This window comes from Carassius carassius, chromosome 12, assembly GCF_963082965.1.
Source record: "Carassius carassius chromosome 12, fCarCar2.1, whole genome shotgun sequence".
Taxonomy (NCBI): Eukaryota; Metazoa; Chordata; class Actinopteri; order Cypriniformes; family Cyprinidae; genus Carassius; species Carassius carassius.
In genome coordinates this window covers 34914920-34940102 of record NC_081766.1, presented here as the reverse complement: position 1 = coordinate 34940102, position 25183 = coordinate 34914920, and the positions used below count along the sequence as shown (strand labels likewise).

The following is a 25183-nucleotide window of genomic DNA, read 5'->3' as shown; positions in this document are numbered from 1 at the left end:
CAGGGCGCACACTACACAGACACAGGGCGCACACTACACAGACACAGGGCGCACACTACACAGACACAGGGCGCACACTACACAGACACAGGGCGCACACTACACAGACACAGGGCGCACACTACACACAGCAGGGCGCACACTACACAGACACAGGGCGCACACTACACACAGCAGGGCGCACACTACACAGACACAGGGCGCACACTACACACAGCAGGGCGCACACAACACAGACACAGGGCGCACACTACACAGACACAGGGCGCACACTACACACAGCAGGGCGCACACTACACACAGCAGGGCGCACACTACACACAGCAGGGCGCACACTACACACAGCAGGGCGCACACTACACACAGCAGGGCGCACACTACACACAGCAGGGCGCACACTACACACAGCAGGGCGCACACTACACAGACACAGGGCGCACACTACACAGACACAGGGCGCACACTACACACAGCAGGGCGCACACTACACACAGCAGGGCGCACACTACACACAGCAGGGCGCACACTACACAGACACAGGGCGCACACTACACAGACACAGGGCGCACGCTACACAGACACAGGGCGCACGCTACACAGACACAGGGCGCACGCTACACAGACACAGGGCGCACGCTACACAGACACAGGGCGCACGCTACACACAGCAGGGCGCACGCTACACAGACACAGGGCGCACACTACACAGACACAGGGCGCACGCTACACAGACACAGGGCGCACGCTACACAGACACAGGGCGCACGCTACACAGACACAGGGCGCACGCTACACAGACACAGGGCGCACGCTACACAGACACAGGGCGCACGCTACACAGACACAGGGCGCACGCTACACAGACACAGGGCGCACACTACACAGACACAGGGCGCACACTACACACAGCAGGGCGCACACTACACACAGCAGGGCGCACACTACACACAGCAGGGCGCACACTACACACAGCAGGGCGCACACTACACACAGCAGGGCGCACACTACACACAGCAGGGCGCACACTACACACAGCAGGGCGCACGCTACACACAGCAGGGCGCACGCTACACAGACACAGGGCGCACGCTACACAGACACAGGGCGCACGCTACACACAGCAGGGCGCACGCTACACAGACACAGGGCGCACACTACACAGACACAGGGCGCACACTACACAGACACAGGGCGCACACTACACAGACACAGGGCGCACACTACACAGACACAGGGCGCACACTACACACAGCAGGGCGCACACTACACACAGCAGGGCGCACACTACACACAGCAGGGCGCACACTACACACAGCAGGGCGCACACTACACACAGCAGGGCGCACACTACACACAGCAGGGCGCACACTACACACAGCAGGGCGCACACTACACACAGCAGGGCGCACACTACACAGACACAGGGCGTACACTACACAGACACAGGGCGCACACTACACAGACACAGGGCGCACACTACACAGACACAGGGCGCACACTACACAGACACAGGGCGCACACTACACAGACACAGGGCGCACACTACACAGACACAGGGCGCACACTACACACAGCAGGGCGCACACTACACAGACACAGGGCGCACACTACACACAGCAGGGCGCACACTACACAGACACAGGGCGCACACTACACACAGCAGGGCGCACACAACACAGACACAGGGCGCACACTACACAGACACAGGGCGCACACTACACACAGCAGGGCGCACACTACACACAGCAGGGCGCACACTACACACAGCAGGGCGCACACTACACACAGCAGGGCGCACACTACACACAGCAGGGCGCACACTACACACAGCAGGGCGCACACTACACACAGCAGGGCGCACACTACACAGACACAGGGCGCACACTACACACAGCAGGGCGCACACTACACACAGCAGGGCGCACACTACACACAGCAGGGCGCACACTACACACAGCAGGACGCACACTACACAGACACAGGGCGCACACTACACACAGCAGGGCGCACACTACACAGACACAGGGCGCACACTACACACAGCAGGGCGCACACTACACAGACACAGGGCGCACACTACACACAGCAGGACGCACACTACACAGACACAGGGCGCACACTACACACAGCAGGACGCACACTACACAGACACAGGGCGCACACTACACAGACACAGGGCGCACACTACACAGACACAGGGCGCACACTACACAGACACAGGGCGCACACTACACACAGCAGGGCGCACACTACACAGACACAGGGCGCACACTACACAGACACAGGGCGCACACTACACAGACACAGGGCGCACACTACACACAGCAGGGCGCACACTACACACAGCAGGGCGCACACTACACACAGCAGGACGCACACTACACACAGCAGGACGCACACTACACACAGACACAGGGCGCACACTACACAGACACAGGGCGCACACTACACAGACACAGGGCGCACACTACACAGACACAGGGCGCACACTACACAGACACAGGGCGCACACTACACACAGCAGGACGCACACTACACAGACACAGGGCGCACACTACACACAGCAGGACGCACACTACACAGACACAGGGCGCACACTACACACAGCAGGGCGCACACTACACACAGCAGGGCGCACACTACACAGACACAGGGCGCACACTACACAGGGATGTTACCGGTGTCCTGAGCCAGCAGACGCCGCGCCTCCAGGTCGAACTCCTCTTTGCTGATCTTCTGCTTGAACCAGAGTTTGAGATTGGCCCAGTAACTGAGGAAGAGGAAAAGATGATGAAGATGAGCTGTACGTTACAGAGAATACGGGCTTCACTCGGTTTCTGACGACATTACCAGCGAAACCAGTGAAATAAACACGGTTAGTTAACGTTATATGAAACACCAATCAGTCATCGTGAGATCTCCGAACTCTACACTGAAAGCGCAGTCATTATCTCTCTGCACGCTTAGAAGCAAACACTAATTAAACTCCTCTGCTGCGTCTGAAGAAGCAAAACAGAAGAGTGTTTGTGAAGCTAACAGCAGCTAGCAGCATCAGTTCTCACACTCAGTCGAGTTAGTATCGAGCAGAGATCACAACAAACATGACTTCAGAGATCATACTATCATAACAGACACTCACTGTTTGACATTGTCTCCGACAGCATCGGTTAAGTTCTTCTTTGCTATCTCCAGTTCACTAGCGTGAGCCGCCATAGCGACGCCGGAAGCTGCGATGACGCGTCGCGTTCTTCTTCCGCTTCCTTTAGTTGGCGGGTTCAGTGCACACCACCGCCTGCTTCCGTTCTCCTCATGTAAAGGGTTTAATTTCTGTCTCTAGTAGACCTTCCTAAATAAAAAATAAATAAAAAGTAGACCTTCCTTTACGAAGTTGAACAATGGTTTTATTACAAATAAATCAAGGAAACATGGTTTCTTTATTTAAACGATGATAATAACAAATTAGTTTACTTGTAGTAAAACTGGTTATATAAATGGTAATCAATACACCAAGAAAACATGGTTACTATACTTTTACTACAATAAAACCATGTTTAATTTTCTTAAGGGTTTAACAGTACATTTCCTTACAGTTTGATACCACTCTCTAAATCATTTAATATCTTCCCTAAAATCCCACACAGTTTATTAGTGCTTTACATTTTGATCCCAGACACATATGCATCTCCAAGACGTCTTTTAAAGAGTGCCTCATCTGGAGAGCATCTACTGTCTACAAGTCAAGTCACCTTTATTTATATAGCGCTTTAAACAAAAAGGATTGCGTCAAAGCAACTGAACAACATTCATTAGGAAAACAGTGTCAATAATGTGATAATGTAGTGTTTCAGTGATGTCATCATCTCAGTTCATCTTGGCTCGGGGTTAGTTCCTTGGACTGGATGATGGATCCAATGCTTCCTCTTTTCTTTTCTCTTTTGAAGAAGAGCCAGGACAACAAATTCACAGTTTCTGTGCCTGACAAATTTTTAGGATGGTGAATACAAAAAAAAAAAAAACACATAGGGAAAAGACTCCATGCGCAAGGACATTTATAGAGCGTTTTCAGTGTGGTGCAGTAGACTCTGGAGATAATGCCCCCCCGCTGATATCAGCAGTCCTGTTGTAGTCTGATATGTGTTAATATATGATGTGTAACATCAGCAGACTCGCTGCTCAGTCTCTTCTGTCCGGATGAATCTCCAGAAGACTAACCCCGTCTGAACAGGGCTGGAGTGAACGGCCTCTAAAAGCATTTCAGCTGAGGTTAATTCAGATTTAGCCAGTATTGACAGGATTTGTGTATTTGCTGCATAAATGCTGATAATATCTTTTTAACTTTTTACCCCAACACTTTAATTAAAATAATCAAAGAAGCCTTACAAATTCATCATTAAAAATTCCCACCATTTTTCAGGTGAAGAAAGCTGTGAAACACATTCAAATAAGAAGTAAGTCCAGGTCAAACAGATGTGTAGGGAATACTGCATGTTTGTGGAGATTGAGATGATTGTTAATAAAGAGGAGAGAGACAACATTGATCCGCACAAAGATGGAAATACAGAGGAACAGAGAGCTTATTGATTTTTTCAGTGTGTTTTAACTATAATTTAACAAATTACTCCAGGAGACACACTGAAATCCTGTATTTCTGGGACTGAACCATATAGGGCCTTAAACAAGTTGATAACAGAAATGTCCTCAACGAGCTTCCAACCTCTGTGTAAAAATATCATGATGCCTCCATCTTTCCAAAGTAATTTTAACCATGCAATCTGCATTTACAAACAATAGTGAAAACATGAAGAGCTCAGTGAATTCTAGCGTGGGACTGTGAGAGGATGAGCTTCATCTCTGCTAGGTGTTCCTCGCTCGACTGGAAGTGGTATGATGGGAAAGTAAAGTGTTGATGAACAGCAGCATCTCAGACATGAAGCTGAAGATCAGGTGAAGTCACAGTGCGGCTCAGTGAGTGTGTTAACATCAGCAGCGCTCTGAAGAGATCCAGACTTCAGCTGGCCTTCACATCAGCTCAGAAACTGTGCAGGAGCTTCATGGAAAGGGTTTTCAGTGGCAGCAGCTGCATGAAGCCTCACTTCACCAAACACAATGCCAAGCTTCGTATGGAGTGTGTAATAAACAGATACTGGACTCTGGAGCAGTGGAAACCTGTTCTGTGTGAATGAAGATGAGCAGCAGCATCACATGACAGTCCTGTCTCAGATAACACAGATCTTCATCAAACCTACAGCCTTAAAATGAATCAATAAAACATACACCTTAATCTGTCTGTACTCTTTATTTTTCAGATTCTGCCAATGATAAAATCAGATGAAGTACATGAACAGACATTCAATAGCACTAGCTTAAAACACAAGAGTCTTCCTCGTTTCTGTTTCAGAGATGGTGTGTGTGTGTGTGTGTGTGTGTGGTTCATTTCAGTTTCTGAAAATCACCAGTGACTTTAACAAGTATGATTAAGCAGTTATGTGTGTGAATGTAGTGCTAGCTGATTGTGTGTTATAACACTGGCCGGCTCAGTTCTGTTCAGATGAGTTTATGAGAGTCCAGCGGTCCACAGAACAACTCAATCATTAAACACCTTCAATACAGATAATCCTGTTCTACACATCACAGCCTCTCCTTCACAACTACTGTCAGCACTTTATATAAAAACAGCATCATGACATGAAGAAGAAAAGCCTCAGAGCTGTAAGACTGGAGTCAGAGTTCAGTCGGACCCTAAATCACAAATACTCACTCATCTGCGCCGATTCTGAACCTCAAACACAAGAAACTAAAGACATCGCAGACTCATTTACATGCACAACTTTTCATATTTATATAGGAAGTATAACGTTTTCTCGGTAGAAAATGACTAGGCATATGCAATAGTAATTTGCAAGTAAAAAACTAAAAATACTAAATATATAGATATCTAAAATGCAATGACATTATAAAGACGTTTTTGGATTTATGTCATCAGTAGTAAGATACATTACATATAAAATACTAAAAATAATTTAAAAAGCATTACTGTTCACACACAAGTATGTTGAGCTTTATTTCCAACAAGAATAATTCCTTTCGAGTCTGTATCCATACTTACACTTTCAATGCAGAAATATACAAACACTGTACAAGCTGGTTATCAGAGGGTTAGTCATTAGTCCCTCGTCTCTCTGTGGACTCCTCGTTCATCACATCCTCTGAGAGCCGATCATGACTTTGGAGACGAAGTTGACGATGGCGCTGGCGGGCTGCTCGGGGTCGTGCTCCGCGAACACATGACACACGTTCTCCAAACCGCTGCTGGCTTTTCTCGCCACGAACCCGAAGATCCTGAAGCAGGAGGAGGTCGATTAACAAAGGCCTGTATTATCATCACTTAGCTTCAGTGTGTTCTTTTAAAAAAACATTAAACTTAAGTCTGTGCTCCAAAGAGTTACAACAATTTAAGTTGGAAATGTCATGTTCTGTTCAAGTCTATGCTGTAAAAGTGGTTAGCAGGTAATACATGGATTACGAATACTGCATAAATACAATTTAGTTTCATGAAACCCTCTAAAAATAGAACATTTAAAAAATATTCTAAAACTAAAACATAGTATATTCATATAATTGAAATGTTAAAACCACACGAGGAGCGTCAGAGTTAACTCCTTCTTCTGTTAAACTGGTAAATAAAGTCCTGTGATAAGAGTGAACTGAACTGAACTCACTTGGCTGAGCTGCAGCCGTCTCGTTTCCATCTGTGAAGGAACAGAGGAACAATGAAAACCATTACAGAATATTAATGAGCTGACTGGAAGTGACAGAGCAGATGAACTCACTTCCTGTCCTGCGGGTCCAGGGCACAGAATATGACTGTGTTAGCGGCGTAGTGTCTTCTGAAGAACAGTCTGTGTGAGACAGTGTGTGTGTGTTAGTTTCATCTGCTTCACAAACATGAACAAGTTCATGATATTTATTTCATACTTACAGTAAGTACGATGTAAAATTAAGTATGTTAGTGGACTTTTAATCAATGATTTTATTCAGTTACTTTTCATTTAAATATGATTTGTAAGTGTGTTTCACAGCCCTGCATTCAGAGAAAGGGTTCAGTTCCCCGTGAACTCATGAATGGATCAGATGTGTATCTGTCACAGGCCTCACTTTCTCTGGTTGTCGGTGAGTGTGATTCCCTGCGAGGACACTTTGAAGTGCACTACGGTGGAGGACGGGAGCGAGTGGATGCTCAGGACCTCATCAGTGGCCTTCTGCACCGCCTGAAACCCCGTCAGAGACTCCATCTCCACCGAACCCAGGAACCACACGTTACAGGCTGAGAAACAGGGGATTGTGAGATTATGAGATGAATCGTAGACTGATCACGGCTCAGGAATCATGAGTGCACGCACCTGCTCCCTGTTTGAGGAGCTCTGCTGCAGAGTTGGTGATGGACTGTGAGGATGTGCTGACAGAGTCCTCTAGAGGATCTGAGGAGAAGGTTGATCACAGATACAGTCAAATACAGTAACAGCAGTGAAATATTATCACAATTTAAAATAACAGCTGTTTTCTGTGTGAATCTGTGTTAAAGTGTAATTTATTTCTGTGATCAAAGTTGTATTTTCAGCATCTTTCCTCCAGTATTCAGTGTCACATGATATGATGATGTACTGCTCAAGAAACATTTCTGATTATTTTCAATGTTGAATACAGTCTTACTGCACAATATTAATGTAATTTACGCTTCATTATCGCTCAACAGAACTGATTTTTGGTAGTTGCACATTAGTCACATTAGATGAACACCTCTGTCAGGGATGATGAGTTTACAGGGAAGAGCCAGAGGAGTGATGGAGTGCTGACAGACCAGAGCGCTCAGACTGCCTGAAACACACACACACACACACAGTATGAGTGAGCTGTTCACACAGCAGCAGAGTCAGTCACAGGTCTGATGAACTTACCAAAGTAGGGTTCGTTAGGGCATCCCTTGAGCCGGACGCCCCGCGACGAGCACTCGATCAGGAAGTGCCTCACCAGCTCACTGGACAGATCCACTCCTGACACACACACACACACACACACACACACACATCAAAAATGCCTTCTATAACACTGATCAGCTATCCACCCTGAGCTCAGGTTTCAGAAGCCTCCTCACTTTCTTCTGGAGGAATTACCACAGACACATAGTTCGGTTTCACACACGTATCTGGAGTATGTCATTACAGCGGACGCTTACTCCTCCATCAGCACAATGCTACTATAAAAAACAAGTGTGCTTAATTTTTTTTTTTTTAATAAGTAATTTTATTTTGATGTGTTGATTAACACACTAAAGCTCGTAAAGCACTTATTTTAACTGTAGTGTTATTTGATATTACTTTTAAAATTAATATATTTAAAATGAACTAGACTGCAACTTCATTATTATTAAAAATACTTTTTTTTTAAATGACACATTTTTGAATAGAAAGGACATTGTTTATTTTTGTCAGGGTATTCAGCGGATGTGCTTCTGATGTCCACCAGAGGGCGCTGTGTTAGTTGAGCACATGGCTTGTTTGTAACTGGAGCCATGTGTTCTCCTGTCTGTGTTGTCTGACTCTGTCCTTCTCGTTACCTCATTGTTTCATTTGCTTCACCTGTGTCTCCCTCATTACCATCCTTGTTTGTTTCTCTACTTATTCTCCTTGTGTCTGCGGTCCTGTGCTGGTCTGTTGTTTATATGTTAGATGTCATTGTGGTATGTGTTATCAACCTGTATTGCTATACATGCCTTGATTGGCTGTGTGGTGCCTTGTTTGTGCCTTCCTGTTTGTGATTGCTTTGGTTTAATTTTTACCATTAATAAAAGCCCATTGTCCAGCCCTCACTTCATCTCTCTTTCCTTAGCAGGGAAAGCTTTTTGTGTGTGTGTGAGTATCTGCTTTATAACAGCAGTATCTTATGAGACGATCACACATGATGGGTTTCACATGTGTACTGTATGTCAGAGCTGGTCATGTCGAGGACAGTCCTGGGCTCCTCTCACCTCTCCTGCTCTGCAGTGCTGATGCTGGCGGTGTGGTCACTTTCATGGCCAGTCCATACGCGCCTCTGAAGGAGTGACTGTCCCGGACGATGAACGAGCCAGGCTCTTTATCCTTCAGCACAGTGATAGCTGCATGAGAAGAGAGAAGACATTTAGATTTAACCATTAACAGACGCCTTTACCCAAAGCGTCAAATGAGAACAATAGAAGCAATCAGACCAACAAGAGAACAACAACAGTATACAAGTGCCATGACATGTCTCAGTTAGTCTAGCACAGAAACTGTAGCTATGTTTTTTTGTCCAAGAATAGTATAGACAAGAAAAGGTAAGTGCCAGTATTAGTTGGTCAAGAGTCTTTAGATGTTTTTTTTTTTAATGAGTAAAGACTCAGCTGTACGAATTGAGATTGGGAGGTCCATTAGAATGATTATGAACCTCTTTGGGATGGCACCACAAGGCGTCGTTCACTTGCAGAGCGCAAACTTCTGGAGGGCACATAAGATTTAACCAGTGGGTTTAGGTAAGTTGGTGCCGTGCCAGTGGTCGTCTTGTAGGCAAGCATCAGTACCTTGAATTTGATGCGAGCGGCTGCTGGTAGCCAGTGTAACCTGATGAGAAGAGGAGTAACGTGAGCTTTTTTTGGCTCATTGAAGACAACCCTCGCTGCTGCATTCTGGATCAACTGCAGAGGCTTGACAGTACATGCAGGAAGAGCCGGGAGAGCATTACAATAGTCCAGTCTGGAGAGAACAAGAGCGTGGACAAGAAGTTGGGTGGCTTGCTCTGACAGGAAGGGTCTAATCTTCCTAATGTTGTATAAGGCAAACCTGCAGGACCGGGTCGTTGTAGCATTGTGGTCTGTGAAGCTTAACTGATGATCCATCACAACTCCTAGGTTTCTGGCTGTCCTCAAAGGAGTAATGGTTGATGAGCCCAGCTGTATAGAGAAGTTGTGATGAAGCAATGGGTTAGCTGGAGTCACCAGGAGTTCTGTCTTCGTAAGGTTAAGCTGAAGGTGATGGTCATTCATCCAGCTAGAGATGTCACTCAGACAGGCTGAAATGCGAGCAGCTACCGTCGGGTCATCTGGCTGGAATGAGAAGTAGAGTTGGGTGCCATCAGTGTAGCAGTGATAAGAAAAGCCATGCTTCTGAATGACAGATCCTAATGATGTCATGTAGATGGAGAAGAGAAGTGGTCCAAGTACTGAGCCTTGAGGAACCCCAGTAGCAAGGTGGTGTGACTTTGAAACATCACCCCTCCAAGACACACTGAAGGATCTGTCAGAGAGGTAGGACTTAACCCACAGGAGTGCTGTTCCAGAGATGCCCATCTTTCTGAGGGTGGACAGGAGAATCTGGTGATTAACAGTGTCAAAAGCAGCAGACAGGTCCAGTAAGACGAGTACTGAGGATTTTGAAGCTGCTCTTGCTAGTCGCAGGGCTTCAGTAACGGAGAGCAGAGCAGTCTCAGTTGAGTGGCCACTTTTGAAGCCAGATTGGTTGCTGTCCAGGAGGTTGTTCTGTACAAGGAACATAGAGAGCTGGTTGAACACAACTCCCTCAAGTGTCTTTGCAATGAATGGAAGAAGGGATACTGGTCTGTAGTTTTCTAGATGCACTGGATTTAGAGATGGTTTCTTAAGCAGTGGGCTTACTCGAACCTCCTTAAATGCTGAGGGAAATGTTCCAGAGTGAATAGAGGAGTTGATAATGTGAGTAATCGAAGGTATGACTGAAGAAGAAATCACTTGAACGAGGTGAGTGGGGATCGGATCAAGTGGACAAGTAGTAGGATGATTGGACAGGATTAGTTTGGAAACGTCTGTCTCTGAGAGTGGACAGGAGGAAGAGAGAGAGAAGAGAAAGGAAAAGGTCAAACACAGCTCGTGTCATCAGGCGATCAGACCCATACCTTGGTCCCGTGCGATGTCTGGCTTATACCAGTATTTCGAGGTGTCCTGGACAAACTTGACCGTCAGCTGTTTGCTGGACAGCAGGTCAGATGAGGCGTTGTTTGCTCTGCTTTGCAGCTCCGGCAGGACGCTGGGGAAGGGGATGCTCAGGGAGCTCCCGCTGTGAGGACTGGAGAAACCGCTGGGAGACGCTGAACCCTGCGAGTGCTCGCCATCTGATGCCAGCAGGACATTCTGCTGGTAATCCAGTCCCTCCAGCGTCGGGCCGAGGCTGAACGTTTCCTCAAAAGTCTGCTGCAGGACTCGGGCTCTCTGTCCGCTGAGAGGAGAGCTGTGGGCGTTCGGAGCGGGCAGAGATGGGACAGAGGACGGGACCGAGGATGGGGCGAAGCTCACACAGTCTGCAGACCTACTCAACAACAAACAACACAATACTGTCACCATTTACAACCCAAAAAACCTCACATCACTTTCACATCATATTTAATCAGAATCAAAATCTGATCTGACAGGCTCATGAAATGCATTTTTAGATTAGTTAACATGTTTCCTGAGGTGCAGTCATAATCTTTGCACTCATTTTCAACTAAAAACAGAAAACTCATTCATTTACACGACAATGATGTGTTGGGGGCCTGAAACACAAACTTTGAAAAACAATATAAATTACAGTAAACTACAAACACGTGTATTTGTGAAAGCGTGACATCATGCACATGCGTATCATGTGTTCTGTCTGTAGGTACGCACGTGGGTGCGTATAAAGTGATATACAAATTATGACATTTTTATGAGTAGTATTTTTATTTTTTTCAAAATAACAACGGTGCCTTTGTCTAGTAGCAATTTAGTACTATTTATTGTTTGTCGTAGTGTAATTTTTGATGAACCACTTAGGGTTTTAATATAGGCAACATAACAATGTATATTAAAATATTCATATTCATACACAATAAGTGAGATTTCAATGATATTTTAACCAGTGAAATTTAAGAAATATGATCATCTTACAATTTTTGCAATTTTGTTATTAATTAATTATTAATTATTAATTATTAAAGGTAATTTTTTTACCTTAAAGAGCAGGTCATATGATATTTTAAAGTGTCCTAATATTGGAGTTGGAGTCCACTACATCAGGTTTAAATGCATCTAAGTTCAGAAAACCTTGTGATTTTCTCAGAATACACATGCAATATTTGATTCAAAGCGATTCATTCAAAGCCGTTCTGAGCATGAGGTCTCTAAACCCCTCCCTTCCATGAGCCCACTATGCTCTGATTGGTCTACTGGCCAAGTCTGTTGTGATTGGTCTTTTCGAAAACAATGTGTGTCAGAAACAAATGTTATAAACTGCAAATGATATATTTTGCGAAAAACCATATGACCTGCTCTTTAAAGTCATTTAAAAGTTCTGCCAACTTATTTACAAATAGTTAAGTTCCTCAGTGAGCTACTACTTTAACATTATAAAGTTGACACAGTTATCGAAATGAACTGAATCATAACTGACCTGATCTGAACAATGACTCTATTGTCCCCAGTAGAGCTACTTTACAGCTGAAACTAAGTTTGGTTCATTATTGATTGATTTTACAACATTAGCACTGTTATTTACCTGTTTTTGACCATGAAGCTGCCTTGACATGATCTGTACTGTATAAAGTGCTGTAGAAGTAAATATTACTTGACTGCTGTCACTAGCAATAACTAGCATAATTTGAAGGAGGTTAGTAGGACCTTTTAAATTTTATTTCACTAAAATGAAACCTTGCAGATGCAACATGTAAACATTTAATTTTGAAGTAGTATTCCAATATATTAATCGTAGCATGGGAACATAGTATGAGACCAGAGTATCCAGTGACCCTGAGAACAGCCAGTGTAGAACAGAGCAGACAGGTCAGGACTTCATCTGGGGAAATCTGTCTTCAGCCTGTCTTTCTGCTAAACCTGGCCCCGCGTCCCATGAATACTGCTCTCTGTGGTGTTCGGAATGAATGAATGCAGCTGTACCGGTCAGAGAAGGCAGTAACTCCAGCGGCGTATGGTCTGTGATGCTGGAAACCCTCATCTGAAGCTCCCATGAATCCTGCAGTCTCTCTCATTTCTGAAATAACAACATGAACATGACACTCTCACTACTAATAAACAGAGGTGGAAAGTAACGAATTACATTTACTCGCGTTACTGTAATTGAGTAGCTTTTTTGTGTACTTCTACTTTTTTAAGTATTTTTTTTAATCTGTAATTTTACTTTTACTTAAGTATATTTTGTTTGAAGTATTGTACTTCGCTACATTTTAAAACACATTAATTACTGAGTAAAAAAAAAAGTCAGTAAATAATGGGCAGGAGGGCAAACTGGCGCTAAAATCACAAGACAGATGCAGACGGACAAAACAGGCGTTAGTGGTGCAGACACCGCTGAAAACGAAACCCCGTCATATTCTGAAGTTGAACTCAAGGAAATGAAGTGAACCCCTGGCCATATGTATGCTCTATTATGCTGTGTATGCTGTGCTTGCCTAGGGAGACCAAACTAGCAGTTTATAAAATCTCGACAAGACATCAACCCCACGTAAGCATATAGAGGTGAGCTAAATAATTGCGTCATTGCATTGGTGGTTAAAATGATGCTTTGACATTTTAGCAAGAGGTTTTGCACAAATTAGCCAAAAAGACTGGTGCGGAGTGTGCGATATATATTGTCTGCGATAATATCATAATTGTTGTTTTAATGATGTACGCGCGCATTTAGAGTGTTCTTTCACTGTGTGATTCAGTCTGTTGAAATGCATTTAGAATGAAATCAATCAAAATCATTTAGAATCAAAATCACACAAAGAATGCTGTCTTTTCCTCTAAAAATCATAATCACACACACACACACACACACACACACACACACATATATATATATATATATATATATATATATATATATATATATATAGATCAGTGGGGATTTCTTTAAGACTGCAAGGGAAGCTCAGCTTCCCCTCTAATGTAAAAAAAAAAAACCCAACGGTCAAATATGTACTATTGTGTATTATGTATTGTGTTAATCAGCTACATGTCGGCTGACTCGATTTTCTTCTCATACATTCCCGTAGCGTCACAGTGCATTTCCCTGTTGAAGCCGAGCGTCCATTGACTTCGATGGGGCTGCTTTGAACAGTTTTTTTCAGTGCTCCGAAGCTAGACGGTCATTGGATAAATGCTGCGATTATGTCCCGCCCACGGACGCTCAGCGTCTCTGGAGGTGAATGAAGACTGGGCTTCCGCGTGATGATTGGAGGATCTGTCGATCTCCTTTTGACTGACAGCGGTCTGCACCATAAGAAGTCGGCGAAGCTGTTTCACGCTCAGTCCCATGATCGCGGATTTCTCAAGTGTATTCGAAAGACAAACTGCGGCAATATTTCTTGATATTTGTAAAATGCAGAACCACCACAAAAGTAAATTGGTAACTAAGACAGATTGAAAATGTGCGCGCGCGCACACACACACACACACACACACACACACACACACACACACTATAGCCATCTAGTGGTTAAAGTGATTTATTACAATTTTTAAACTGAATTTCCCCAAAAATGGGCAAAAATCTTACATTAAACCTTATAAAATTATCCATGGTATCCCCATGTATGAAAGTTAGAAATCTGGGTCTTTTATGAAGTGAATTTTACCTGAAATGCTTTTTTCTTTTTTTGTAAAAAAAAAAAAGCCTATTTAAATAAATATTTATTTATTTATAGAAATGTAAAAGATTTAAATCCTCCAAAAACTGTACAAAGTTTAGTAAAAACATAAATGAACAGAGTAAAATTATATTTGTAAAAAATTTAAATATTTTACTATTACAAAATGAAATGGTATTGTCTGGGGTCAAAAAGACCCCGAGTGTCATTACAAATGAAGACCATCAGAGGGTTATAATGTAGGCCGAAAATGAGCTTCCCCTCTTTGAAAGACCAGCAGCCGCCACTGATATATATATATATTTTTTTTTTTTTTTTTTTTTTTTTTTTTTACAACAGGACAGTAAACTAAGAGACTTGCGTTTTAGACACCATATTGCCATTGTTTTTGCTCTATTTCTACAACAAAAATTTATTCCAAACACAGCCACCAAAGCAAAATTTTGCATCTCTGAGCAACATGACAGTGTTTCGTTTCTGAATGAATCAACCGTTTAAATGATTCGGTTCAATCACAATGACTCACTTATTAACAGTGACTTGCTAACACATACTGGCCATTTTAATTTCACATTTAAAGTATCTTTTGATTTTTTTTTTTTTATAATTAAGTTTTTATAATTTCAAATGAGTATTCAACATTTTATGTCTGGCATATCAAAACATTATTCATGCATTTGTAACTGCAGGTTAAATGCATTCTTGTCCTGCACTAAACAGTGTAATACATCTAAATGTCACGTCCGATGAAGCTTCTGCATTTCCTCTGCATTAAAAGATGAGTTTGTTGATACTGATTTGCCTGGTAACAGCCCAAATGTTTTATTATTCTAAATAACTGATTCCTTTAATTAAAAACAACTAGTTTGAGATTAATAGACCTATCCCAGGGGTGTCAAACTCAGTTCCTGGAGGGCCGTAGCCCTGCAGAGTTTAGTTCTAACCCTGCTCCAGCACACATATCATGTAGTTTTCAAATAAACCTAAATGATTAGATTAGCTGGATCAGGTGTGTTTAATTAGGGTTATATCTAAACTGTGCAGGACTGTGGCCCTCCAGGAACTGAGTTTGATACCCTTGGCCTGTCCCATTTTTGACTCCCTCCCACTGTTAAAATGTAACTAAGTAATTTTTACTCTGAGTAAATTTTAAATGAGCTACTTTTTACTTTTACTTGAGTGGATTTTTTAGACTGGTACTTTTACTTGTACTTAAGTAAAATTTCATTAATGTAATGGTACTTTTACTTGAGTAGAATATTTTTGTACTCTTTCCACCTCTGCTAATAAATATTGTGGAAACATAATTTTCTGTAAAGTTGCTTTGTAACGATTTGTATTGTAAAAAGCGCTATACAAATAAACTTGAATTGAATTGAACTCTCACTTCTGCATATATTCACATGACAAATAATGACTGTGAGGCGTGTGAACACTGAAACCACAGCCGCTCAATCTGTCTGTCACTAATTCATCACAATCTGCTCAGACAATGAGGTGAGTCTGGGGGTGGAGCTAATCTGGCAGACAGGCTGTGTTTGGGAAGATTGTTTGAAATGTCTGGAGTTACATTTGGTGACACACTTCACATTTTTACACACTTTAATCCAGTTTTATTAATTATTAAATAAGCGTTTCTATGGCAACTAATCCAAATCTTTCACATTACAAGAAATGTTTTTTTTTCTGTTATATTTTGCCAAGTTTCATCTTGCTGTGTTTTTCAGCACATTTAGTGTTCTGTCAGTTGTGCACAAGACCTGATGTGAGGTTAAAGCATGTGAGTAAACTGGGCTTCGTGTCTCTTTTTTCTCGAGTTGCTCTGGATAAAAACATCTGCTAAATTCATGCATTTAATTGTCACGTAAACAAGTGACCCGGGAGAAGAGAGAGGCGGAGGTCCCGAGGACTATGCCTTTACTGCGGTGGCTCTGGACATCTTCTACTTGCCTGTCCGGTAAAGGAGTCAGCCCAGTTGAAGATACTATCGGGTGGGATCTCCGCCGGGAAGTCCTCTACATCATCAACTCTCCTTCCGGTGAAACTGAGGTGGGCCAACAACACTCACACCTGTCACGCCCTTCTGGACTCAGGAGCCAAAGGTAACTTCATAGACACTACCCTTGCACATCACCCAAGACTTCCGATCACTCCCCTTTCACATCAGATTACAGTCAGCGCACTCAATGGCCAGGAACTGCCTCACATCACCCACACTACAGGACCCATAACTCTCCTCACCCCGGCAACCACACCGAAACCCTTCCCCTCCTCCTCATGGACTCCCCTGTTGTACCCATCGTGTTGGGTCACCCCTAGCTGGTCCAACACAACCCACGAGTGGATTGGGGTTCCATCACCATCACCTGGTGGAGTGAACGTTGTCATGAGTCTTGTCTGGTTTCTGCTTGTCCTGCTGCGTCTCTTTCTGTCTTCCAGAAGGAGGCTGCAGTTCTGTTAAATGTGCCCGCGGAGTACCTGGACCTGAAGGAAGTGAGTCAGTAAGTCCCGTGCTGCTTTGTCACGTCTTTTTGATCCTTCCGAATGCCCGGTGACTCCAGAGTGTATTTTACCTGAGAGCATAGTCATCTCATCACTCATATGGGAGGTCGAATCAAAGGACGTTATTCAGTGGGGTCACTGCTCCAATGTCACTTGTCATCCAGGGATAAGCTGCACCAAGTGCTTAGTAAAACAACGATTCTGGTGGCCACTTATGGCTCGTGACATTCATGATTTTGTTTTGGCCTGCCCATTTTGCACCAGTGGTAAGTCGTCTAACCAACCTCCAGATGGTTTTCTTCAACCGCTGTCTGTCCCTTTGAGACCCTGGTCCCACATCGCTCTAGATTTTGTTACCGCCCTCCCGCCCTCTAATGGCATAATGGTCGTTTTGACCATAGTGGACCGATTCTCGAAGGTGGCATATTTTTATTCCCTTGCCCAAATTACCTTCAGCCAAGGAAACAGCAGTCACTGTAATTGATCATGTCTTTCGGTTACATGACCTCCCGGTAGACGTGATTTCTGACAGGGGATCCCAATTTTGTTTTTCCAAATTTTGGAGAGGGTTTTGTAAATTATTAGGAGCGATGGTTAGTCTGTCTTCGGGTTATCACCCACAGAGGAATGGCCAGTCTGAGCGAGCCAACCAAGATTTAGAGAGAAGCCAACAACTCTCTATGGTTGAGTACGCTCATAACTCGCTACTAGTGTCAGCCACGGGCCTCTTCCCATTTGAGTGTAGCATAGGTTACCAGCCACCTATTTTTCCTAGTCTGGAATCTGAAGTCGCGGTCCCCTCCGCTCATGCTTTTGTCCAGAGGTGCCACCGCACCTGGACCAGAGCCCGCGAGACTCGAGGGCGCTCCAGATGAGGTCGCGCACCAAGGCCAAGGCCGATCGCCACCGGTCTAAGCCTCCTGTATACATCGTGGGTAAAAAAAGTGTGGCTTTCTACTAACAACATTCCGCTCTGTTTTAATAAATTAGCTCCCAAATTTATTGGCCCATTCCCTGTCACCAAGATCATTAGTCCGGTGACAGTCTGCCTCAAACTACCTCCGGCGTACAGGAGGATTCATCCCGCCTTCCATGGATCCAAGATTAAGCCCGTGTTTTATTCACAAATTAACCCGCCCACCCCGGTTCCCCCACCGCCGCGACTCGTAGATGGGGAACCCACCTATTCGGTTAACCATATTCTGGACTCGAGGCGGAGGGGATGAGGAATCCAGTACTTGGTGGACTGGTAGGGTTACGGTCTGGAGGAGAGGAGTTGGGTACCTGCTAGGGACATACTGGATCACTCCCTGATTGATGATTACAATCGACAGGTAGGCCCGTCTGGGAACTCCAGGAGGAGTTATTTGTTATTTGTTTGTCTGACTTATCTTTAAATATCTTCTTTAACTCGCACTTGCTTCCTCCCCTCCTTCCAGTCGTAACAACAAGTAAACACACACTATAGATGCCACTTGCAAGTGTAACAACTATATCAAGATTGTTTGAAAAAAATAAATTAGCATAAAGATGTCAGAAGTGAGTAAATGGAGTGATTTACCGTGTTCAGCTCTACAAGATCCAAATGAAGGAGACAGAGTCTGTCTGAACGGTGAATAACCCATCATGCTCTTCACTGGAGACAGAGATCAACACACACACACACACACACACACACACACACACACACACACACACACACACACACACAGCAGGTGAAGTGTGGATGTATGCAGATACTCATGAAGAATCTTTACATCATTTAAACCTGAATACTGATGATACTCTTGATTCATGGCTGAAGTGTTGAACTTAACCAAAATACTAACAATTAATGAACTGCTTGACAAGGAAGGGCTCAACTAGTGTCCTTGTATGTATATGTGTGTGTGTTACCATATGGAGTGTGTGGTGAGATGGGGAAGGCTGGTGTTGAGGGCATCACATCACTTCCTGTGTCCAGTGAACTGTGAGAGGAGTACTGCACACCGTCTGCTCTGAACACCGCTGCATGCTGCACACACACACACACACACACACACACACACACACACACACACACACACACACACACACACACACACACAAACACACACACACACACACACACACACACACACACACACACACACACACACACACACAGTCACTGGAGAAAACTAGCAACACTCTAAAAGCTGGAATAAAGTTTTTATTGATTGTGTCTGTGTGTGCAGTGAATAAGAAGTGTTTGGTGACAGTGTGTGTGTGTGTCACCTGTGTGTGTGGTGCAGCAGTGGTCAGTGTGTCTCCATCTGTAGTGATCAGGTTCAGTGTCCAGGCCGGTTGTCTTCGTGCTCCAGAGAGGTCTGTCTTTGGGCTCATTATGAATCTGTTCTCTGTTGAGACAAGAACACGTACACACACACACACACACACACACACACACACACACACACACACACACACACACACACACACACACACACACACACACACACACACACACACACACAGATCAGTCTCACTGCACACTGTTCTCCTCACATCACTGAACCAGAGACAGACCTGTATTCTACACCGTATCATAGATTCATGCTCCATGTTGGGGAAGTTATTTTTAAAAGTAATGCATTATGTTAAATTTGTGTCACTTTTCTGTCAGGATGTATTATTACTGCAGGAAAGCTCTGTCATTATTTGAGGAGTGCTGGTGTAAGCTGATCTCACCCCTCTGTTGAGTCCCGTCTGTCTGTGGGCTTCCGCTGCTGTCTGCTCCACCGGCTCGGCTGGACGAGCTGGGTTTGGTGGAAATGGGCACGAAGGTGGGGTCCAGGTCAAGGATGAGCTGGTTGAGCTGATGGATGGAGTTATCGATGTCCAGCGTCAGAGAGCTGAACTCCTCGTCGTGTTTCTTGTCTGTGTTTTGGCTTTGGGAGATCATGGGACTCGATGGACAGCTGTTCTGCACTGAAACACCAGAAACCAACGTATAACAGTTTATTGTTTTATTGTTAGCTTTATATTTAGTATTTATTTTCAGTGCATTCAGCCAATTCAAATTACTAGTAATGAAACACTGAAAAAACAAAATGTTTTATTATTATCTTAAAATAAAAATGTTTCTTTAATATTATTGCTAATTTATGTTTTGGAGTGCTGTGGATTATTGTGGTGTTTTATCAGCTGTTTGGACTCTCATTCTGACGGCATCCATTCACTGCAGAGCATCCATTGTTGAGACACTGATGCAGTGCTACATTTCTACAAACCTGATGAAGAAACAAACTCATCCTGATCTGGGATGGACTGAGGATGAGCGCATTTTCAGCACATTTTTAAAACTATTGCTTTAATATGATTTGAGAGAACCCAATCAGTGTGGCAGTGACAGATCAGAGTAGTTCATGCTGCTCACCGGTGGCTTTAGGCAGCAGCTCGTGCGTGTGTCTGTGGAAGCGCTCCTCTGCGTTGTCCTCCTCTGGCAGGTACAGGTACTGCTGAGCGGCGACCAGCTGCTGCTGATGGACCCAGGTCTGCGTGGAGTATCCGGCGTGCTGGAACACGTGTCTGGGAGAGCCGACGGGCAGCGAGGTGCTCCTCTGAGTGAAGCCGGCTCTGCGCTCGAACTCGTCCACGGCTGCTGCATGCATCTGAGGATCGTCTGCGCGGCTGGGGCTCCCGAAGCCGTCGGACAGCAGCGAGTTCTGGCTGCTCTTGTGACAGGACGAGGAGAGCGTGCCCAGACTGTCCACGCTGTGCAGGTCGTGCCGTGAGGCCAGCACTTCGTCATCCAGGATGTCGGTCTCGCGCTCTTTTGGCCTCAAGCGTCCGTTCAGATGGACCGGAGCAGGGCTCACAGGCGGCTCCATCGCAGCGCAGCCTCGGCTCGTCTCGTCCAGACCGAAGCCGCTGAGCATCCGCTTGAGCTCCACGCGCTCCTGCTGGCTGGGCTGCAGGGTTTTGTGCCAGCAGTCAGTGCGCAGCGAGGCACTGGACAGGCCTGAGTCGGTGCTGGCCGACAGCGTGTGGTCAGGGCTGGAGGAGGTGCTCTGCTGGGCTCTGGAGAGTGTGGCGCTCCTCTTCACCGAGCATCTGTCCAGCAGGAGAGCAGGAGGAGTGAGAGGAGGCGCTGGAGAGAGGAGAGATGAACGTGACACACTGTGATGAAGCAGCTCCAATCCACCAAATCAACAGTACATTCAATCTGCATGACATCCAGTGCTGAATTAAAGTGTAACTACATTTGGTCATGTAATCTTCCAGGCTACACCACACAGCGCCTCACAACAGAATGTGATTTTAGTAACATTGATGTGCTAGTAATATGTTTGCTAATATTTTGAAAAACACTTAGGGCCCTATTTTAACGATCTAAACACAAAGTGTAAAGCGCACGGCGCAGGTGCACTCAGGGCGTGTCCAAATCCACTATTGGTATTTTAATGACGGAAAAAAGGTTGGCGCGCCCGGACGCATGGTCTAAACGGGTTGTCCCTATTCTCTTAATGAGTAATGGGTGTTATTTGGGCGTAACGTGCAATAAACCAATCAGAGTCTCATCTTCCATTCCCTTTAAGAGCCAGTTGTGCTCGTGCCATGACGGATTTGCTATTTACACGGTGGAATTTGGCAAGCGCAAAGACAGAACGGGTCTCCGAGATGAAACAGAGCTGTTCGTGTGCGAGCAAATAGATAGCCTAATTCTGATACATGTGATGACTATCCATTATGACATGTAGGCATTTTTATATTTAATTAGCCTAAAAAAAAGTCTTATGCATTGCAATCCTTTAATTTTTAATATTTGCCATGTTTGTGTGCTGCTGTGCGTCCCTGTGTTTAATAAGCAGCGTGTATGCTCGTTGTGGACCCACCTATACTAACACGCTCTTTAAATAACAAAGAAAAACATTGCGCCAGACTTTAGACCAGCTTTGAGCTGGTCTATGGCGCTGTCTATTTTCAGTTCCTTAAAATATCAATGCGCCTGAACACACCTCTGTTTTAGACCAGCACGCCCATGGGCGCACAAATGCATTTGCTAATTAATTAAACGACGTGGCGCCGGACTGAAACGAGCAAACACGCCAGATGTATTATAGGGCCCCTAATTTTTATATTTTCTGTTGTCACTTTAATTTTAGTTGAATTTATGGTAATTGTATTATTTTATTTTATTAGTTATTGTGCTTTTTAAAATAAGTCTATATATTTTTTAAGTTTTAGTTACTTTTGTACTTAATTTTAGCTAATTATAATAACCCTGCAATAACTGTCAGCTAAGAGTGTAGTATTTACAGCAACATCTAACGGTTTAATCATATAAGATAGTCTGTTTATTCAGCTTCAGCGATGACAAGACCTTTGAGCTTTCTCCAGTGGTGAACATCTGTCTTACAGCAGTAGTGATGCTAGTTATCTGTGTCTAGTGATTTCAGTGAGGTTCACAGTCTTAAAGACAGAGTTTCTCATGGTCACACACGTTGTGGCAGCACACGCTCCTCGTTCATCCAGGCTCAGCTCCTATAGAGCACTACAGTCAGTTTCAGAAGTAAAAACTAATATAATTTATAATTTATAATTAAATTTAATTTACAAACCTTTAAAGACACACCTGTTTTAGTACACATTGTATCATTTCATTTATTATTTTGTATCGTTACGTATTGTTATAATAACTGTTTAATTCACAGTGGAATTAACTGTGAAAAATTACATTAGACATGATGCTGTCCTACTTGTGGCCATTTGGTTCAGTTCATGACTTATAAAAATTATAAAATAAATATAGATTTTTTAAAAACCCTATGTTAAAAATGTATAGAAAAAATATTTCCAGAACCAGCACTGCTGGAAAAGTTGATGTTGAGCGTCTACTACCTGCAAACAGCAGGAAGATGATGAAAACTGATCCAGTCTACAGATATTCACCACATCACACTTTATCCATCAAACCTTTCATATCTCCTGACTGAACAGACACAGTGATCAGTGTGTGTTTCTGCTTCAGTAATGATGTTCATCTCTGCTGGTTTTCCTCCTGAGCTGATGAAGCTGAGTTAGTTCACTGAGACCCAGGGGTGGGGCTCTTCTTCCATATATGGTGTTTGGAATGTAAACACAGGGGGCGGAGCATGAGAGGAGAGGGGCGGAGCTGAGGACCAGTCATCTGATACTGCGGCCCTCCTCCAAAGGGAAGATGAGGAGCAGCCAAAATACTAAATACAGTCAGACTGAGACGCACAGTTCATATAGAGACTCCAGGAGCTCATAGTTTGCTATCTCTACCACTATTGCTATGCCTTCATTATTAGATTATATATAAAGTGCATCATAGAATGCATGTTGTTTATAATACCAGGGAGGGAAGCACACTCCCTTACATTCAGTTTAATGTTGGAGTGTTTTTCAGTGGACAATTCTAACGTTATTACATTAGTTTCTCTCGTAGTTCCTCTATACACTGTAATAACGGTGCTTTAAAACAGTTAAATTAAAATCACTAATGATATACACTCACCGGCCACCTGTTCAGTTGCTGGGTAACAAAAATTGCTAATCAGCTCTAGGGTTTACAGAGAATGGTCCACAATTTGCACAGGCTCAGATTGTCTAGCTAAAGGCTGCTGGTGGTGTAATGGTGTGGGGGATATTTTATTGGCACACTTTGGGCACCTTAGAACCAATTGATCATCATTTAAAGCCACGGCCTATCTGAGTATTGTTGCTGACCATGTCCATCCCTTTATGACTACAGTGTACCCGTCTTCTGATGGCTACTTCCAGCAGGATAATGCACCATGTCACAAAGCTCAAATCATCTCAGACTGGTTTCTTGAATGTGACAATGAGTTCACTTTAATCAAATGGCCTCCACAGTCACCAGATCTCAATCCAACAGAGCAGCTTTGGGATGTGGTGGAACGGGAGACTAGCATCATGGATGTGCAGCCGACAAATCTGCAGCAACTGCGTGATGTTATCATTTTAAGATGGACCAAAATCTCTGAGGAATGTTTATAAACACCTTGTTGAATCTATTCCATGAAAAATGAATGCAGTTCTGGGTCAAGAGGGGTCAAAAAGGGGGTCAAACCTGGTATTAGCCAGGTTTCCCTAATAAAGTGGCCAGTGAGTGTATATGGTTTTAAAGGCCATGTTGCAGGTTAACCACCACTGTCAAATAATGGGTACATAAATCACTAAAGATATGTATATCATTTTTAAAATGTCTCAAAAATGGTCTTAAAGACCTTTTTTTTTTTTTTTTGGTATTAACTGTTTTGTTACGCAATTCGGTGATGACGTCACGTTGGGGAGAAGTGGAGGAAAGGTAGCCTCAGTCTAGCATCAGAACTATAGCGACTGACTGGGATGAGGAAGAGGTGGCAAGAGCCAACATGTATGATGACCTGCAGCTGTGTAATTTCGAACCTGCCAGACGTGAGAGGGCAAATGAGGAATAACTGATGGCTGTCAAAGCCAATTAAATGCATGGTGCAAGCAGAATGAGTAGAGAGTGGCAGTGATCATGACGTTACTTCAGATAAGTACCAGTAACCTTTGTCATGGTGTCGTAGAACTGGTAAACTTTGTCTTTCTCATCTAGAAATAGAAGGCATCATGCTAGCTATATGGGCATTTTTATGCGTTTATCTCTTTCTCCGTTGAAAATGTTGTTGCAAACGTAGCCGCGTGTGTGTCGCTGTGTTCTATCTATCTATCTATCTATCTATGTATTTATCTATAATCTGCGCTATCTGAATACTCTCGTCTACTACTCGTCTCTCTAGTCACTCTCAATGCTCTCAAGGCGGGCTTTGGTAAATTCTCCCGAAGGTGACTTAACGCAATGCATTGTGGGGGAAAGGAGAATCGTTGTAAAATACCTACTTTTTCGTATTATATTCTGTTTTGTTATACCCAACAACATAAAATACAATGGATAACAGATTAAATGTTTATTACCAACAAGCAAATTGCACAAATTCATTTAAAAATTAACCCTGCAACACGGCCTTTAAGTTATTTTTAGCTATCCTGCTGT

General features: G+C 43.9%; 2 protein-coding genes and 1 long non-coding RNA gene across 4 annotated transcripts in view; all 3 read right to left on the bottom strand.

Moving 5' to 3' along the window:
• Positions 1 to 3298, bottom strand: part of tada1 (transcriptional adaptor 1) — an 8324-nt gene extending 5026 nt beyond the window's left edge. The window contains exons 1-2 of the mRNA XM_059562881.1: positions 3140 to 3298; positions 2679 to 2770 (exon numbers count right to left, since the gene is read on the bottom strand). Of these exons, the coding sequence (XP_059418864.1) occupies positions 2679 to 2770; positions 3140 to 3213 (166 nt within the window). The 5' untranslated portion in view covers positions 3214 to 3298. The remainder of the gene's footprint in view (positions 1 to 2678; positions 2771 to 3139) is intronic.
• A 1979-nt stretch (positions 3299 to 5277) lies between these two features.
• Positions 5278 to 5608, bottom strand: LOC132154337 (uncharacterized). Its single transcript, XR_009437154.1, has 2 exons — positions 5525 to 5608; positions 5278 to 5442 (listed from the first exon to the last, which is right to left on the bottom strand). It is a non-coding gene; the product is annotated as an uncharacterized LOC132154337 (long non-coding RNA).
• A 156-nt stretch (positions 5609 to 5764) lies between these two features.
• Positions 5765 to 25183, bottom strand: part of LOC132155324 (tensin-3-like) — a 40703-nt gene continuing 21284 nt past the window's right edge. For both annotated transcript variants that reach the window (XM_059564213.1, XM_059564212.1), the window contains 15 exons: positions 20552 to 21265; positions 19864 to 20103; positions 19411 to 19532; positions 19051 to 19168; positions 18716 to 18790; positions 12959 to 13052; positions 10942 to 11351; positions 9026 to 9154; positions 7956 to 8051; positions 7798 to 7875; positions 7401 to 7478; positions 7156 to 7324; positions 6831 to 6899; positions 6720 to 6749; positions 5765 to 6339 (listed from right to left, as the gene is read on the bottom strand). In XM_059564213.1, the coding sequence (XP_059420196.1) occupies positions 6198 to 6339; positions 6720 to 6749; positions 6831 to 6899; positions 7156 to 7324; positions 7401 to 7478; positions 7798 to 7875; positions 7956 to 8051; positions 9026 to 9154; positions 10942 to 11351; positions 12959 to 13052; positions 18716 to 18790; positions 19051 to 19168; positions 19411 to 19532; positions 19864 to 20103; positions 20552 to 21265 (2564 nt within the window). In that variant the 3' untranslated portion in view covers positions 5765 to 6197. The remainder of the gene's footprint in view (positions 6340 to 6719; positions 6750 to 6830; positions 6900 to 7155; positions 7325 to 7400; positions 7479 to 7797; positions 7876 to 7955; positions 8052 to 9025; positions 9155 to 10941; positions 11352 to 12958; positions 13053 to 18715; positions 18791 to 19050; positions 19169 to 19410; positions 19533 to 19863; positions 20104 to 20551; positions 21266 to 25183) is intronic.